Genomic DNA, 17,252 nt, shown 5'->3' with positions numbered 1-17,252 from the left:
TAGGTTTGACCTTTTTTTTATATTATATGGTTTTCGTAAATCTAAAGGAAAATTATACAAGAAAATTGTATAATGTATGGCCAGCCTTAGTCAACCTTTAAATCAACTTTTGTTGAGGTGGATTGTGATTTAAAAGGGGTCTCATCGCTCAAACTCTATCAAGTTCAGCAGAAGTTTTTGCTGAATCAGACAAAATCCTAGCTGTCTATGGCCTGCCTTACTTATCTGAAAGAAATAGGTTTGATGTAAATACCATTATCAATGTGTAATAATGGTTTAAATATCTCGGCTTCATGTGTAGTTCGTAATTATATATGTAAACTGAAGTAGTCATTATCACTAATGACCTTCACACTCACTGCTTCGTGGTTTGCAGGGCTATAGTATATTTCTGCTTTACTGCTCTTTCTAACATTGCAAGTCTATTATTGAGATGACCCACTGATAACAATGCACTTCTTATGTCACTGATATGGTATCCTAAAAGAGGGGGATAAAATACAGAACTCCCTATAGGGGATAATCTCTATAGTGACAAAAACTTAAAAAAAAAATATAAAAGTTGTCAAAAAATTGTTTAAAATATGCAGTCACAAGACTACATTACACTTCTTCTTTAAGTTTGTCTGTGATAGCCAATGAAATCCTCTTCTGCCAAGCCATGTATGAATCAGAAGCAAACTTGTCTTCGTCTATTATGAAATTTACCTACATTCTGCCCAATTATTACATCTGCATATCTTCTAGCTATTGGTTCTATGTATATTCTGGTGCAGAGACAATTCTTTATGGCTTCCAACCTAGTAGATTTGATTTTGCTAACGTATTGATTTCCCTTTACATTTGGCATGTTGTAGTAATTGGATGCTGTTTTGGTTTACGTTTTTGTTTTTTTTGGAGTTACTTGTGCCTTGTGTGTTCTGCAAACGTCAATTTCTGTGTGCAGAATGCTGATTTACTAAAACTGGAGAGCGCAAAATGTGGTGCAGCTTTGCATAGAAACCAATCAGCTTCCAGGTTTTTTGTCAAAGCTTAATTGAACAAGCTGAAGTTGAAAGGTGACTGGCTACCATGCACAGCTGCACCAGATTTTGTATTTCATAGTTTTAGTAAATCAACCCCATTGTGTCTGATCATTTTCTTTAACAGTATATTTATGTTCAGATAACCTTCTCTTGTCTGGGTCTAATTTCCCTACAAGCATTACAAAGTTTTAGGAGTCTGGATTTTGGGAGCAAGAGGAGACACTTAAAGCTGGCCATACATAATTCTTCAATTTCCTATAGATTTAACTTCAACCATGTAGTGCAAAGGCCTGCCTGATTGCATATAAATTGAAAGTGTTCAGGTTTGCCCTCATATTATATGGTTTTAGTAAATCTAAAGGGAAATTGCAAAATGTATGGCCAGCCTAAGACCTTGCTGAATGTTTAAACCAGTAAATGTGCCATGCATTTTAATGTACAGTTGGAGTATTTTGGCATGCATTTGCTGTGAATCCTTATAAATAGCAGTTGTGGAGGGTTCTGATGTGGCCCATAGCCTTATCATCCCCCTTTTGGAAATTCTCTTTTTTATCCATTTATCTAAATGTGAAGAATTAGTGCACATTCTTAGAATATGAATCTAATGATCTTCAGCGTGCCAATACATAGTCATTTATCCACTTATTAGGTTTGGTTAATTTATGATCCTAACGAGTTTAATAACATTTTAGTCATTCCCCACATATTTTTCTTTCTTCTGACTTATTTTGCGTGCAATCGGCTTTTTTAAATTTTATATGACATAATTTTTAGGTATCCCATGTTACCCTTCTTCCTCCACTCAAACATTTGAAGGACATTTACACCATCTGACCTTTTGTAAAAATCATATGTTAATCAGAAAGCGGAGGTGATATTAACACAGCAGTTACATCTCTCCGGAGTGGCACAAGGTATTTATTATGTCACTGGTATGTGTCTGTCCTATGCAACTACCCCAACTCTTAAATGACAGCCGCAATAGCCAGTCAAGAGGCACACACATTGTCCAGTGAAAGATTAAAGGACTTATTCAGCAAAGAGAATATTTTTCGGTCCCCCTCCCCCCCTTATTAAAAAATGTTGGCTTCTTAAAAGTTTCATCAGATGGTGCATTATCCAAAAGGTGATGCAAGGACAATGTGGGCACCTGAGAACAGGCTCTTTTTAAAACACAGGTCCTCAAATGCATTGGTATATAACATCTAATAGTAAATGTGGCTTTTGATTGTTTAATGAGGTGAACTGCAGTTTTACACCTCAATAGAAACAAGCCTTTACTGTTAAAGACCGATGTCTGACTGCTGTGGTTTACTGTAGATCATTGTACTTTGCACAATGTTATTAAATATAGCCCTTATCTCACACTTAGTAGCACAAAAAGTAATTAATATTTTTAAGCACTTTTTTTTCCACTGTAAAAATAACAGAAGCATTGAAGTTTGTGGACCGTACTACACATGTATACCTGTATTTATGTGCAATTTGGATTTTTTGCAATACTTCCAATTCTTAAAACATTTTCCCTTGTTTCTTTTTAGTTTCTTCGTGCACAGACAGAAGTTTGTCTCCAGACCTTCAAGACCCCATACAAGATGAAAGCAAAGAGACAGATCATTCTACATCTTCAGATAAAGAGACAACCAATAATGAGAATGAAGAGCAGAACTCTGGTACCAAAAGAAGAGGACCAAGGACCACCATAAAAGCAAAGCAACTAGAGACCCTCAAGGCAGCTTTTGCAGCTACACCCAAACCCACAAGGCACATTCGCGAGCAATTAGCCCAAGAAACAGGACTCAATATGAGGGTGATTCAGGTAAGATCACGACTATTTATGACAATTTCCATTTATTCCAATTACATTATTTTCTACCTATTTACATTGATGCTATAGAATGGTATTTTTTGTTAGCATGTGTTCAAGATTACCAATATTTTAGTATCTAATCTTCCTTTTTTAAAAGTATCAGGCATTGATTCCCCAAATTGCCTTAAGTGGTGTACACACTAGTAGAAAATCTGCCGAAAATTCCCGCCCAAGGTAAAATCGTACGATTTTCGGCTAGTGTGTACACAACTTTCAGCAGCCGATGCTGACATTTTCAACGAAAAAAAACAGAGGGCCAAACACCAAAATTTTTATCGTCTGTCCCCAGCACGACCAATTTTCATTTAATGTGTATGCAGTATGTCCGCAAAAAATTGGATATGAAAGACCGCGCATGATTTGAAGTTGCTAACGACCTGGAAGTCCCAAAAAAAAAAAAATCGGACGAGAAATTTTGTGAACATTATGCACTGTCAATAAAACGGTAAAGAAGGCTGAGCAAAAGAGAGAAAAATCAGAGGATATTTCATCCGATTTTCGTCAAGTGTGTACGAGCCTTTATACTTATAGGCATGTCACCTGCAGCTTTTCCTTTGTATATGTCAACACTGAAATACTAATGGACTGTCAGACTCTTGCACTCCACTTTCAGTCACTAGATGCCTTCTCACAAGAGAAGCGTGTAACATTTAGCCAAAAGATTTTATAGTAAAGTACTTTAAATTGTAGATAGTGTTATGAAAGGGTTCAGTTTACCATTTAAGTACTTATAATGTGAGAAAGCCAAAGCTCACGTTTTAGGATGTATATGGATTTTATGAGGTTGATTTGTCAAAGCAGTAGAGGCTGTTGACTTGGCAAAGTTAATGTTTACTGATTTTATAAATGTGAAGCATTACATTTTCTTTGGGGTGGAAAATGTGGTGGGGGGAATGCATGTCTGTTTATATGGCTGCACCTATGAGTTTCTTTTAGAGTGTATGATTTAGAGTAAAACTGATTAAAAAAAATAAAAAATAGGAAGCCTTCTGGTCAGCTCATAGTTTAAGAGTTTGTAATAATGCACAGAACAAACACAGAGATTGTCCTGGAAGGAAGCTCAAACATGAGATATTCTAATCTGACTCTACAGATGTTGTAATCAAAATCTAACCAATGTAACACAGTACAGAGGCATCTCTGGGGCATGTAACAATTGTAATAAATTCTGTGATTCAGCCCACAAAATGACCGCTTTGACTTTCATCACAAAAATGGTGCATTTCAAAAATTATGTTAAATTTAATCCAAAATGTTTACTGCTTTCATTTCCATGTAAAAGCTGAGCTTTTTGGGGCAGTTTGTAATTGCAAAATCTTTTCGCCCTAAGACTTGTTACCTGAGCTTGCACATATGCAAGTACAATTAACACAGATCCACATTTCTTGGACAGAAATGCAACATTAAGTCCAGCAACATGGAACTATTTTAACAAATTATTTTATTTGGCTTGATAATCCAAAAAAATATTTCTGAACACCCACAATTCCGGATAAGTTAGGTGACTAAAATATTGCCCATATAGTTGAATCGTAATATTCTGCTTTTGTGCAATGTTTGGGAAACCTGTATCAGATGTCATTACAATTAACATATACTGATATATATAAAATATATATATTATATAATTTTTTTTAATATAAAACAATGAAGCTTAAATGCACAGAACACAACATAAATTCACATACACAAGTGATCTTATTTTATCTTGTTTAGTTTAAGTCAGGTGTACATCTGTATTTAGTGGCAAGGCTTGATCTCTCTCTTTTATAGTTACATGTTTTGTTTTTTTGTGGTCCTTTCACTTTTTCTGTAGCCTTTTTTTCCAAGCTCAATACCTTTTTTTTTCTGTAAGTCTTTGCCTATTATTCAGTTTGAAAAAGATTGGTGTTTTTTAATCCTCATTTCATCAGCAAAAGAGTGAGGTCCTTCCCTTGTCTCTCAGGCGGGGGTCCCCATTCATCCCCCTGAAAGAGTTGTAATCCGGATCCTATAAGCCCTTTAGAGGGGCTTGTACAGGATATGATGCTTTTGATAAAGTGGTTTTCATGTTTGATGGTTTTCATGTTCCTGCTCTTGCAGCTTATCCCGGTAAGAATTCCTCCAAAGTTCTCAGTAATCCCTCATCTTAGGGGTGGGATGCCATGCCACAACCCAAGTCAAGAGATGATCTGCAGACCTTACATTTTAAAATGCCATCACAGATTCACAAGTCTGAAACCATTTCAAGATTTGTAATTACCTCCCTCTCAACACCATAGCACAAACTGTGTAATCTGTAAGCGTTCCAGACCCACACTTACTGTATCTCAGATTTAGTTGAACTTAAATTACAGTCAAAATTTGTATTACCCCTTAAGAGAAATTGTATTTTCTTTTTTTTGGGTGGTTGCTGGCAAATTAAATTACATGCTGATATCTCTTCACTGGCAAAATATTACTACCAACATGTGAAGTTCTTGCCAAGCAATGCAACCATTACAAAGCCAACTGATGGTGTGAGGATGGATTAGCTGAGCTGTGTGTACTAAACAAATGGCAAATGTAGCTGTCAGAGTAACACCTTCTTTATGTGGGTATGAACAGGGAGGCAAGTCAGTACTGGAAACCCTTTACTAATAGAGATGTAGACAGACATAATATGGTGCACATTCATAGCTGAAAATGTAGATTTAAGTGAAGTTGCTCTATTCATTTTATACTATAGAAGTTAAAATATTTTATATACTTTTAGCACTAGTAAGGCCTTTGAAATTAACAATCTGTATTAATTGGTAACATTAGCTTTGGTCAGTACTACACGTAGGCCCCTTTCACACAAGCGGTGTGCCAGACAGGAGTCCATTCTGCTCAGCGGGGGATCGACCTGCCGATCCCCACTGAGCTGGCGGATGACTGCTCAGTCTCTGCTCTGTGTGCAGAGACAGAGCTGTCAGATCCCCACTGTCCTCTATGAGGGATCGGATGAGAACGGACCACCTGTCCGTTCTCATCTGATCCGATCCTCCAGACGGAGGGAAAATAGGGTTTCCATGCATCCGGATTTCACGGACAGGATCGGAATCGGATAGCAGTGGGTGTCAGTGGAGATGTCTCCACTAACATCTGCTGCCCCATAGGGATGCATGGAGCATTCGAACAGGTCCGCCTGAAAAACTGACAGGCGGATCGGATCGCCCGTGTGAAAGGGGCCATACAGAGGTTGATTTACTAAAACTAGAGAGTGAAAAATCTGGTGCAGCTGTGCATAGAAATCAATCCGCTTCCATTATTTTTTGTCAATGCCTAAAGTGATTCCAAAGTCTAAACATTTGTTTACCTTATTGCATTCCTTGCATTAGAGTAAAAATTGTTTAGGCATCGGTTTTGGCCCCTCACACCCCTTTACTTACCTGAACCCTCCTTCGATCCAGCACTGCACATGTCTGCAGCTCTTCTCTCCCCTCACTTCCGAGTCTCACTGGCTTTGCTTGGACACTGGGAGCCATTGACTCCTGCTGCTGTCAATCAAAGCCAGTGACAAGGGAGTGGGGCCGAGTCTCGCTGTTTGTGTCAATGGATGCAGCATCAGGGCTCAGGAGCAACGTAGCGGCTTCCCGTGGGGTCACAGCACAGTGGAGGGGCCAGGAGCACCAGCAGGGGACCCCTGAAGAGGAGGATTGGGGCTGCTCTGTGCAATTCCATTGCACAGAACAGGTAATTACAAAGATGTTCCCTTTTTTTTTGTTTTTTGTTTTTTACAATCACTTTAATTGAACAAGCTGAAGTTAGAAGCTGTTTTTTTGCAGCGTTGGACCAGATTTTGCACTCTTCAGTTTTAGTAAATCAACCCACAGTGTTCTGTGCTGAGATTTCAGACTGTGCTGTTGCGATGAATCTGTCTTGAAAGAAATGTATATCCATTTGTGAAAATGACTCTATTCAATAAACAGATGCCTCATATAGGTTATTATATATCATACAGCATTATGCTGTTGAGGAATATATAGCAGAATTTACATCCTTTGGGGACCAGGAAAATTGTAGACGATCCAAGAGATTTACCTTGTTAGGTTGAGACCAAAGATTTGGCCATTCCTTGTGCATACCGCTAAACTGATGATCGTTTAAAACTATAATACATTTATAAGGGGGCTATTTAAAAAAAAAAAGGATGAAAAAGGATAGAGAAGTTTTTACCCATAGTGACCAATTACGTTTCATCTTTTCTAGCCTGGGGAAAAAAAAAAACAATGATCTGTTCGGTCAACTCTGTTTTGATTCCCCATTTTCTATTATCTCGTTTTAAGTAATCATTTTAATCTGGCAGTGCCAATAAGCATTTAATAAAACATGGTAAAAGCAGATGGTAAAGAGAAAGGATATATCCTATGCAAAGGTGTTGCTGGAAAGACTCAGGCACCAAGGGGCACAACAGGGAAAATGGTTATGCAGTGAGAGTAGTGCATTGTGGTAAATGGTGGGCATGGCCAGGTTGAACCTAACAGCCGGAGTAGCCTAAAGGGGTGTGATTAAACAGAATCTGTGCCTATTCACTGTATATATACTGCAAGCACATGCCACAGTCCTTCTGGCACAGTGTCTTTAACCACTTGCCGAGCAGCCATCATAGTTTTACTGCGGCAGGTCAGCTCTGTTCTGCGAAAAGACGTAGATCCACGTAGCTTTGCAGCACTGCTAGTGGGGGCGCGCACACGCAGGGGGAGCCAATCAGCAGGTCCGGCAGCCGCGATTGCTGCCAGGCACCCACGTTCGCTCCACGTGGAGACAGAACGGCGGTGTGCCGTTGTATACACGGCAGACCACTGTTTTGTCAGTTAAGAACACAGAGATCCTGTGTTCCTCTTATTTAGGAACACAGGTCTCTGTGTTTATGCAGCAAGCCCACCCCCCCCCCCCCACTGTTAGAAAGCACCCCCTAGGGACACATTTAACCCTTTGATCGCCCCTGGTGTTAATTTCTTCCCTTAAAGTAAAAACAAAACCTCCTGCGCTCAAGTGCTGTCTGATGGAGTAGAAAGAGGTGCACTACAAACTCGGATGTAAAGAGAGCTGTTTGGTCTTGCAGCCCCCTTCAGGATCAAGGGTATCCAGAACCACTGGTAGAAAAGACAAAAAAGAAAAAGAGGGGCGCACCGACCTAGTGCATTACCATAAAAACATTTATTAAAATATTAAGAAGTGTACAAAGTACTCACAAGACTGGTGTGATACATCACACATCAAGAATAGCATATACAGTCTCCAAGGTAGCCAGGTCCTTGAGCAGCACTTTTTCTGGCTCTGAGGAAGGGGGTTCGCCCCTGAAACGCGTCAGCCTAGCCACAGCAGCCCCATGCGACTATTTGCATGCTCATTCGTCACAATTGGGACCTGGCTACCTTGGAGACTGTATATGCTATTCTTGATGTGTGATGTATCACACCAGTCTTGTGAGTACTTTGTACACTTCTTAATATTTTAATAAATGTTTTTATGGTAATGCACTAGGTCGGTGCGCCCCTCTTTTTCTTTTTTTCTTTTTTGTCTTTTCTACCAGTTAATTCCTTCCCTGCCAGTGTCATTAGTACAGTAACAGTGCATATTTTTATGTCATTGGTCCCCCCAAAAGTGTAAAGAATGTCAGGTGTCCGATCTGTCCGCCGCAATGTCGCAGTCCCGCTAAAAGTTGCTGATCACCGCCATTACTAGTAGAAAGAAATAAATAAATAAAAATGACATAAATCTTTCCCCTAGTTTGTAAACGCGATAACTTTTGCACAAACCAATCAATATACGCTTATTGGGATTTTTTTTACCAAAAATATGTAGCAGGATACAAATTTGCCTAAACTGATGAAAAAATTAGATTTTTAAATATTTTTTTTGGGAATGTTATATAGCAGAAAGTGAAAAATATATATATATTTTTTTTCAGAATTGTCGCGCTTTTTTTGTTTATAGCGCAAAAGAAAAAATTGCAGAGGTGATCAAATACCGCCAAAAGAAAGTGCTATTTGTAGGAAAAAAAAAAGACATCAATTTTATTTGGGTACAGCGTCGCACGACCGCGCAACTGTTAGTTAAAGTAACGCAGTGCCGTATCGCAAAAAATGGCCTGGTCATTAAAGTGGGGTACACACTAGTAGAAAATCTGCCGAATATTCCGGTCCGAGGTAAAATCGTAAGATTTTCGGCTAGTGTGTACACAACTTTCAGCAGCCGATGCCGACATTTTCAGTGAAAAAAAAACGGAGGGACAAACACCAACATTTTTATCGTCCGTCCCCAGACGACCAATTTTCGTTTAATGTGTATGCAGTACGTCCGTGAAAAATCGGATACGAAAGACCGCGCATGATCTGAATTTGCTGACAACCCAGAAGTCTAGGATCAAATGTCCCAAAAAAAAAAAAAAATCGGACGAGAAATTTCGTGAACATTATGCACTGTCAACTAAAAACGGTTATGAACGCTGAACAAGAGAGAGAAAAATCGGAGGATATTTTGTCCGATTTCTGTCAAGTGTGTACGGGCCTTAAGGGGGTAAAACCTTCCAGTCCAGAAGTGGTTAATTACTGTGCACACAAGTGACAATGTCCCCGACGCACGTAACCCCCCAGTTCAGCGAATCTGACAAAACATAATATATATATTTTTTCTACACACAGAAGGCTAAGACTTTGGGGAGGATTTACTAAAGGCAAATAGACTGTGCACTTTGCAAAATGCAGTTGCACTCTGCAAGAGCAATTGCTCCGCAGCTTAGTAAATGAGCGGAATCTCTGCTGACTTCCATCATCCAATCATGTGCAAGCAAAATGCTGTGTTTTTTTAATTTTTCTTGCATGTGATTGGGTACTCTTTGCAAAGTGAAGGTTTACCTCATTTACTAAGCTCTGGAGCAACTGCACTTGCAGAGTGCAAAGTCTGTTTGCCTTTAGCAAATCAACCCCTTTGTACCTACCTTAAAAAGACATCATTAAAACCAGCAGCTGTTGAGACAATGAACAGAGTGGTCAGGACTTAAATATCGGGTATGCAGAACAGCAGTCAGACTTATGTAGAATGCAGAGGTCATTATTATGTAATATATATAGTGCAGCAATTAGAGTGCGTGGGTCAGGACTATGTAATGCATGGCACAGCTAGTAAAGTTCTCAGTAGAAAATGCCACCTGTTGGCGGTAAGTAATGAGTGTCCCTGTAAATATTGCTGGTCAGTGGTGTGTGTGTTCCCCATTAGGATTAGGTGGTCAGTGTTGTGTATTCCCCCTTAAAGTGGCCCTGTCGTTTCTCAAAAAAATTCCCAAAAATTACCTATAAAAGAAAACCTTAAATTCTTACCTGCCGCTGATCTTTCATACTGCCTTAAGAATTTTCTACATCCAACACTTGTTGGTGTGCCAGATTCCTGCTTCACCTCTGCATTCTATGGTTCCTCCCACCAGTCCTACATCACTAAAGGACACGGTAGTGATATAGACATCAGCAGGAGGAACCACACAGTGCAGGGGAAATCAGGTATCTGAATCACCAGTCTTTTCAATGCAGAAGAATCTTTGGTTGACAACAAGATCAGAGGTATAGGCAGCTGGAAAGGTAAATATACACTGTTTACTTTTACAGACTGGGCTTTATTTCCTGACCACTCTTTATTGTGCAGGTCGATGGTGTGTGCCTCCTTACTGCTGGCTAAAGTTTTTTTTTTTCTCCCCCCTCTTGATTTCTGGTCGGCGGTGTATTCCCCCTTACTGCTGGTTGGCACTCTGTGCATCCCCACTGCTTGTTGGCACTGCTGGTCAGTGGTGTGTGTGCATCCCCCTACTATTGGTCAGTTGTGTATGCCACTTCACTGCTGGTCAGCGGTGTGCGTCCCCCTACTATTGGTCAGTTGTGTATGCCACTTCACTGCTGGTCAGTGGTGCGTGCGTCCCCCTACTATTGGTTCAGTTTTGTATGCCACTTCACTGCTGTTCAGTGGTGTGTGCGTCCCCCTACTATTGGTCAGTTGTGTGTGCCACCTCACTGCTGGTCAGCGGTGTGTGCGTCCCCCTACTATTGGTCAGTTGTGTGTGCCACTTCACTGCTGCTCAGTGGTGTGTGCGTCCCCCTACTATTGGTCAGTTGTGTGTGCCACCTCACTGCTGGTCAGTGGTGTGTGCGTCCCCCTACTATTGGTCAGTTGTGTATGCCACTTCACTGCTGGTCAGCGGTGTGTGCGTCCCCCTACTATTGGTCAGTTGTGTGTGCCACCTCACTGCTGGTCAGTGGTGTGTGTGTCCCCCTACTATTGGTCAGTTGTGTATGCCACTTCACTGCTGGTCAGCGGTGTGTGCGTCCCCCTACTATTGGTCAGTTGTGTGTGCCATCTCACTGCTGGTCAGTGGTGTGTGTGTGTCCCTACTATTGGTCAGTTGTGTGTGCCACCTCACTGCTGGTCAGTGGTGTGTGCGTCCCCCTACTATTGGTCAGTTGTGTGTGCCACCTCACTGCTGTTCAGTAGTGTGTGCATCCTCCTACTATTGGTCAGCTGTGTGTGCCACCTCACTGCTGGTCAGTGGTGTGTGCGTCCCCCTACTATTGGTCTGTTGTGTATGCCACTTCACTGCTGATCAGTGGTGTGTGGGTCCCCCTACTATTGGTCAGTTGTGTGTGCCACCTCACTGCTGGCTGCTGATTTAGTGGAGCAGTGCCCCCTTACTGCTGTTTTAATGGAGCAGTGCCCCCCTATGCTGCTGGTCCGTGCAAAAGTACCCCTATACTGCTGGTCGATGAAGTACCTTTCTGCAGTAAGGTTCTGCAGAGCTGTGGGGGATGCAAATACTTTTTTAAAGTTTTCAATTTTTACATATATAGAATATTACATTATTTACTTTTGTATGTTCACCTAAAGTGCTAAAATGTTCTTTATTTAAAATGTATTTTAAATGTTACAGTAGGGCTGCTTAGAAACAATGCAGCAAGTGATGCATTTTACAAAAATGAAGGTTCTAGAGGGTTCTCTTAGATATTCATTTAATGCTTCCCATACTGTACCCTGAATAATTACATGTTCAAATTTAGGTAATTGTTGACCAGTGCAGTAACAGGTGTATCTAAACCCAAAAAACACAAAAATGTAACATATTGCAGCTTAACAATTCTTAGATATGGAGGCTCTTTAAATATATTGTCACCTGGTGATCTTACAAGTAACACATTTCCTGACCATGAATGACATTTCTCATTGACTGTACTGTGTCTATAGAGAAGCATTGTTATACTGGAGCAGGAAGTATATTTTGACTACAGAGCACCTACCTCAAATTGCTTGTGTAGTTGCCAGCTCTGCCTAGGTGCACTCCACTTTCTTGCTACTACAGGCCTCCAATCAATTACCGTGACATGCCAGACATCAGTTCCAACATATTACATACCTACACTGTATCAGTTCCTGTAACATTGCTAGTGTCACTTGTTGTTTTGCTGTTTCTCTGACAATTCCAGTATCTTAATTTGGTTTCTGTCCCTTTATAGAGGATCTATTATAATCCATGCTAAAGAAAGAAGCTCATGCAGCCTCTTTTCTCAACCCTCTGAATCCTATCTGACAGTTTTTCATAATTAACTTGTTTTCCCACTAAAGATACCAGCCCGGCATACCAGGCAAGTGGGCTTGTATCTGCAAGAAACCTGTGCACAAGTAATCCTTTAACATTTTAATAACCTGCATCTGGCAGATGATTTAACACGAAGGCCTTTAGCTTGGTGGTGGTGAGCACAAGCATGGTTTTTGAAGGAGGAGGTAGGGAAATGAGATATGTAAGTTGGTATCCAGTCCACTGTCCTGGTGAAATTCAGGAAGCCAATGCACCAGAACACCATGATGTTCAGCCTTGAATTTTTCAATAAATTGGCAAGAAAACAAACCTGCAGATCTTCTGGCATGTTCCCTTAGTATTTTACATAAAGGCTACATTTTGTAGGCAAAACTTGGTCATATATTTCTAAAACTAACAATGCAACTGCAGCATTGAATTCTTCATTTGCAGTGCTTTGGGAATCGGGAAAAGGGCAACTCTCAGAGTTCTATAATCTCTACAAGATTCACTTAGCCTGTGGTTACTGAGGTTGTTTCTGTTTAAAGGTGAAATCCAAGCACAGCTAAAAAAAACCTATTGAAATGCATAAATGCAAACTGTTTACCTGCCAAAGATTTATAATTCTATTCAACCAGTGATCCAAGTATCAATTCAAGACTGCGTTAGCAGTTCTTGCACCTATTTTGATCTAAATGTAGGCTGTACAGCATTTTGCCAATACGGCCTGCTCCAATATCAACCACCTTAAACTGTGACTGGGCAACAAACTAGCAGTGGCGCGCTGACAAGGTCAGCTCTCTGTTTTCTTCTGTTATGACTGGTGGATACTATTCTTTGCAATGCGGTTCAGATTGACTGATTAACATTGCTGGTATCAAGAGTCAGACTCAGGTACTTTTTCCAGCTGTGCTTAAAAATCTTTAATGAATTTCATGAAGTTCAGCTCTGAATTTTCTTTTAAGAAATCGGCAAGAAGAAAACCTGCAGATCTTCTGTTATATTGCCTAGAATTTGCCACAGACATCTGCTGACTGCGAATCGGTCAGATCTGGGTCCGATGTAGAAACCAAAAGATTGGTTCACTTATTTCTATTCTAGCCCCTCTGCAATACAAATGCAATACAGCTATCCCTGGGTGCAAGGTTTTTGGTTTAAAATTTTAAAGATTTATTTCTCTACCTTTATTAAATACAACTCAATGTAGAGACATTTCTTTAAAGGTCTTTCTCTAATATTTTGTTATAGGTTTGGTTCCAAAACAGGAGATCCAAGGAGAGAAGAATGAAACAGCTGAGCGCTTTAGGTGCACGAAGGCATGCATTCTTCAGGAGCCCAAGACGAATGCGCCCTTTAGGAGGAAGGCTGGACGAGTCAGACATTCTTGCATCTGGCCCTTACAGCTACTATGGAGGTAACCTACAGTCTGAGTGTGATATACCTTTAGGCAGAAGATGCTCAGCTGATTGGGATACCATCCGTGAAATGAAGGGCAGATATGTTGTTGATCCTTATTGGTGAAAACCTAAGTTTATGATGGAAGTTCTTACAATGGACCATGACCTACAGTATCTCACAAAAGTGAGTACAGCCCTGACATTTTTGTAAATATTTTATCATATCTTTTCATGTGACAACACTGAGGAAATGCCACTTTGCTGCAATATAGAGTGTACAGCTTGTATAACAGTGTAAATTTGCTTAACTCTCTGTGAGGATCTGAAAAAAAGAATTGTTGATCTACATAAAGATGGCCTAGACTATAAGCAGATTGCCAAGACCCTGAAACTGAGCTGCAGCACAGTGGCCAAGACCATACAGCGGTTTAACAGACTGGGTTCCACTAAGAACAGGCCTCGCCATCGTCGACCAAAGAAGTAGAGTGCACAAGTTCAGCGTCATATCTAGAGGTTGTCTTTGGGAAATAGACGTATGAGTGCTGCCAGCATTGCTGTAGAGGTTGAAGGGATGGAGGGGTCAGCCTGTCAGTGCTCAAACCATACGCTGCACACTGCTTCAAATTGGTCTGCATGGTTGTTGTCCCAGAAGGGAGCCTCTTCTAAAGATGATGCACAAGAAAGCCCGCAATAAGTTTGCTGAACACAAGCAGACTAAGGACATGGATTACTGGAACCATGTCCTGTGGTCTGATGAGACCAAGATAAACTTGTTTGGTTCAGACGGTGTCAAGCCTGTGTGGTGGCCACCAGGTGAGTACAAAGACAAGTGTATCTTGCCTAAAGTCAAGCATGGTGGTGGGAGTGTTATGGTCTGGGGCTGCATGAGTGCTGACAGCACTGGGGAGCTACAGTTCATTGAGGGATCAAAGAATGCCAACGTGTTCTGTGACATACTGAGGCAGAGCATGATCCCCCTTCCTTTCGGAGACTGGGTCTCAGGGCAGTATTCCAGCATAATAACGACCCCAAATACACCTCCAAGACGACCACTGCCTTGCTAAAGAAGCTGAGGATAAAGATGATGAACTTGCCAAGCATGTCTCCAGACGTAAACCCTAAATCCAAATGGAAGGTGGAGGAGCGCATGGTCTCTAACATTCATCAACTCCATGATGTCTTCATGGAGGAACGGAGGAGGACTCCAGTGGCAACCTGTGACACTCTGGTGAACTCCATGCCCAAGAGGGTTAAGGCAGTGATAAAAAATAATGGTGGCCACACAAAATATTGACACTCTGGGCCCAATTTGGACATTTTCACTTAGGGATGTAATCACTTTTGTTGCCAACGGTTTAGACATTAATGGCTGTGTGTTGAGTTATTTTGAGGGGACAGCAAATTTACACTGTTATACAAGCTGTACACTCACTACTTTACATTGTAGCAAAGTGTCATTTCTCCATTGTTGTCACATGAAGATATAATAAAATATTTACAAAAATGTGAGGGGTGTACTCAATTTTTTGAGATACTGTATTTTGCCACAGCAGTCTGTCACGTTCTATGTAGTTTGACTATTTTTGCTAATGCTTATTTAGCTATTGTCCCCTTGTTTATAATAAATTGTAATGCATGTTGTAAAAAGGAAAATGAGTCATTTTTCTAAATGGTAAGCATAAAAGTGTCTGCTCTTTTTTCAAAGAGAGAAATTAATAATGGACACGGAATTCACAAATCCAAATATTCACACTATTGTTTACAATAGGCAGGCATCAAAGCACCTGTATTTTACACATTGTAGATATTGGCACAGGCTTACATCCTTCATCTCTTTCTAATATACAAAACTCACATCTTCCTTTAACAGATCCACCTCTTTAATGTTAAAAAAATGCAGAGGCCAATACTATGCACATTACATTACCTAATGCCACCAAAGGTTTTACTGTACTTAGATTTTTGCCCTCTCATGTTCCTCCCCAGTATCAAGCCCTATTTCCACTTGCATTTGTTTTTATAGATTATGTGATTGGGGTCCATAATGTTGGAAGTCGGTTGGAGTGCAAGGCAAGATGAGAATGCTAAACCTTTCCCTGGGGAGTACCAAGGTCACTAAGACTTTCACCTCTATTATGATAGGACTCTAATCAGTACACCTATGTCTTGTCTCCACTTAATATACAAACACCAGGACATAGAAATCCTGTCTTTATGCAGACATCAGGGTGCATACCATTTAATTCACCCTAAGACAATAATAAGATATTATGCGTGTTCCTCCATTCTGCATGGAGTAATACAGCCATTTCCAATAACAAACTTCTCATATTCTCTTCCTGAACCAGTGATCAGCTGGTAGAGATCTATCTTCAACAACAAGAGTTATGTGAAAAGGCTACACACACCTGTGATACCAAATTGGTACTGCAATCAATGTTCAAGTGTTTTTTTACAAGGAGAACAACAACTACTATAGCTTTTGTATTATGCAGAAAAATTATTTTGTATCTGAACAGTTGAAGGCTGCTTGCTAGTAGTACTTACGTCTATTGTGCGGGATCTCTGCAGCCCTATAGATACATTTTGTAATGAATTCGCATTTAAGAACCGCACTGTAAGGCTACCCATTTACTGTATTCTACTTTACAGCAAAAAATTGATTCATTCAATTTTGCTTTATCCAAAACCGCCACCCACTCTGGATTAATTGATCACTTAATGTAAATATATAAAGGCAAGCTCTTTGCTGTAATCTCCCCAATTTTCATTAGGCTAATAGAGGCAGTCTCTAAAATCATCTAAAGTTCCACCAGAAGTCATATGGAATCACAGCCCATCTAGTTTTTAAAGCACTACTTTTACATATCAGATGGATTTCAGGCCTCACAATAGTTACATATCAGCTCTGAAATCAGGAGCACCTCATTATTGTACATAATTTGTAAAGGTAAATGAGCCATAGCACACTTTTTTACATTTAGAGTAGCCCCTGGAGAAATCTTCCAGCATGCTGATAAATCTATGTAATTCACAGGTAAAAATGTAGCAAGATCTTTTTTTTTTTAATCAGGAACAATCATTCAAATTAGGAATAAAACTCATGGCTGCTAGACATTTATTGCAAGGATGGGCTGCTCCTAGAACTTTACTTGCAGTTGACACATTTAAATATTTCCCTTTAATTCAGTTGCAAGCACACATTAAAAAAAAAAAAAATCACTTCCTAAAACCTTTTTGTAAATATACATTCAAATAGATGCCTGTTTTGTATGGTTTATATTAGTGGATGAGTGTTTATGAGCTATCTATGCAGTTTGAAGCTAAGCAAACTTGTAACATCGTCTTCGCTAAAGGGGTCAAAAATGCAAGTACATTTTTCTGTGTGATGCATGACATTT

General features: G+C 40.1%; 1 protein-coding gene across 3 annotated transcripts in view; it reads left to right on the top strand.

Annotated features, from left to right (window-relative positions):
- LHX5 (LIM homeobox 5) overlaps nucleotides 1-17,252 on the top strand; it is a 52,797-nt gene that overhangs the window by 28,824 nt on the left and 6,721 nt on the right. For all 3 annotated transcript variants that reach the window (XM_082268678.1, XM_082268677.1, XM_082268676.1), the window contains 2 exons: nucleotides 2,567-2,844; nucleotides 13,703-13,868. In XM_082268678.1, the coding sequence (XP_082124804.1) occupies nucleotides 2,567-2,844; nucleotides 13,703-13,868 (444 nt within the window). The remainder of the gene's footprint in view (nucleotides 1-2,566; nucleotides 2,845-13,702; nucleotides 13,869-17,252) is intronic.

Source organism: Pelophylax lessonae, assembly GCF_965119305.1.
Source record: "Pelophylax lessonae genome assembly, chromosome: 1".
In the NCBI taxonomy this organism is placed as follows: domain Eukaryota; kingdom Metazoa; phylum Chordata; class Amphibia; order Anura; family Ranidae; genus Pelophylax; species Pelophylax lessonae.
Note: the sequence above shows the minus strand (reverse complement) of the source record. Positions and strands in the feature narration are given on the sequence as shown.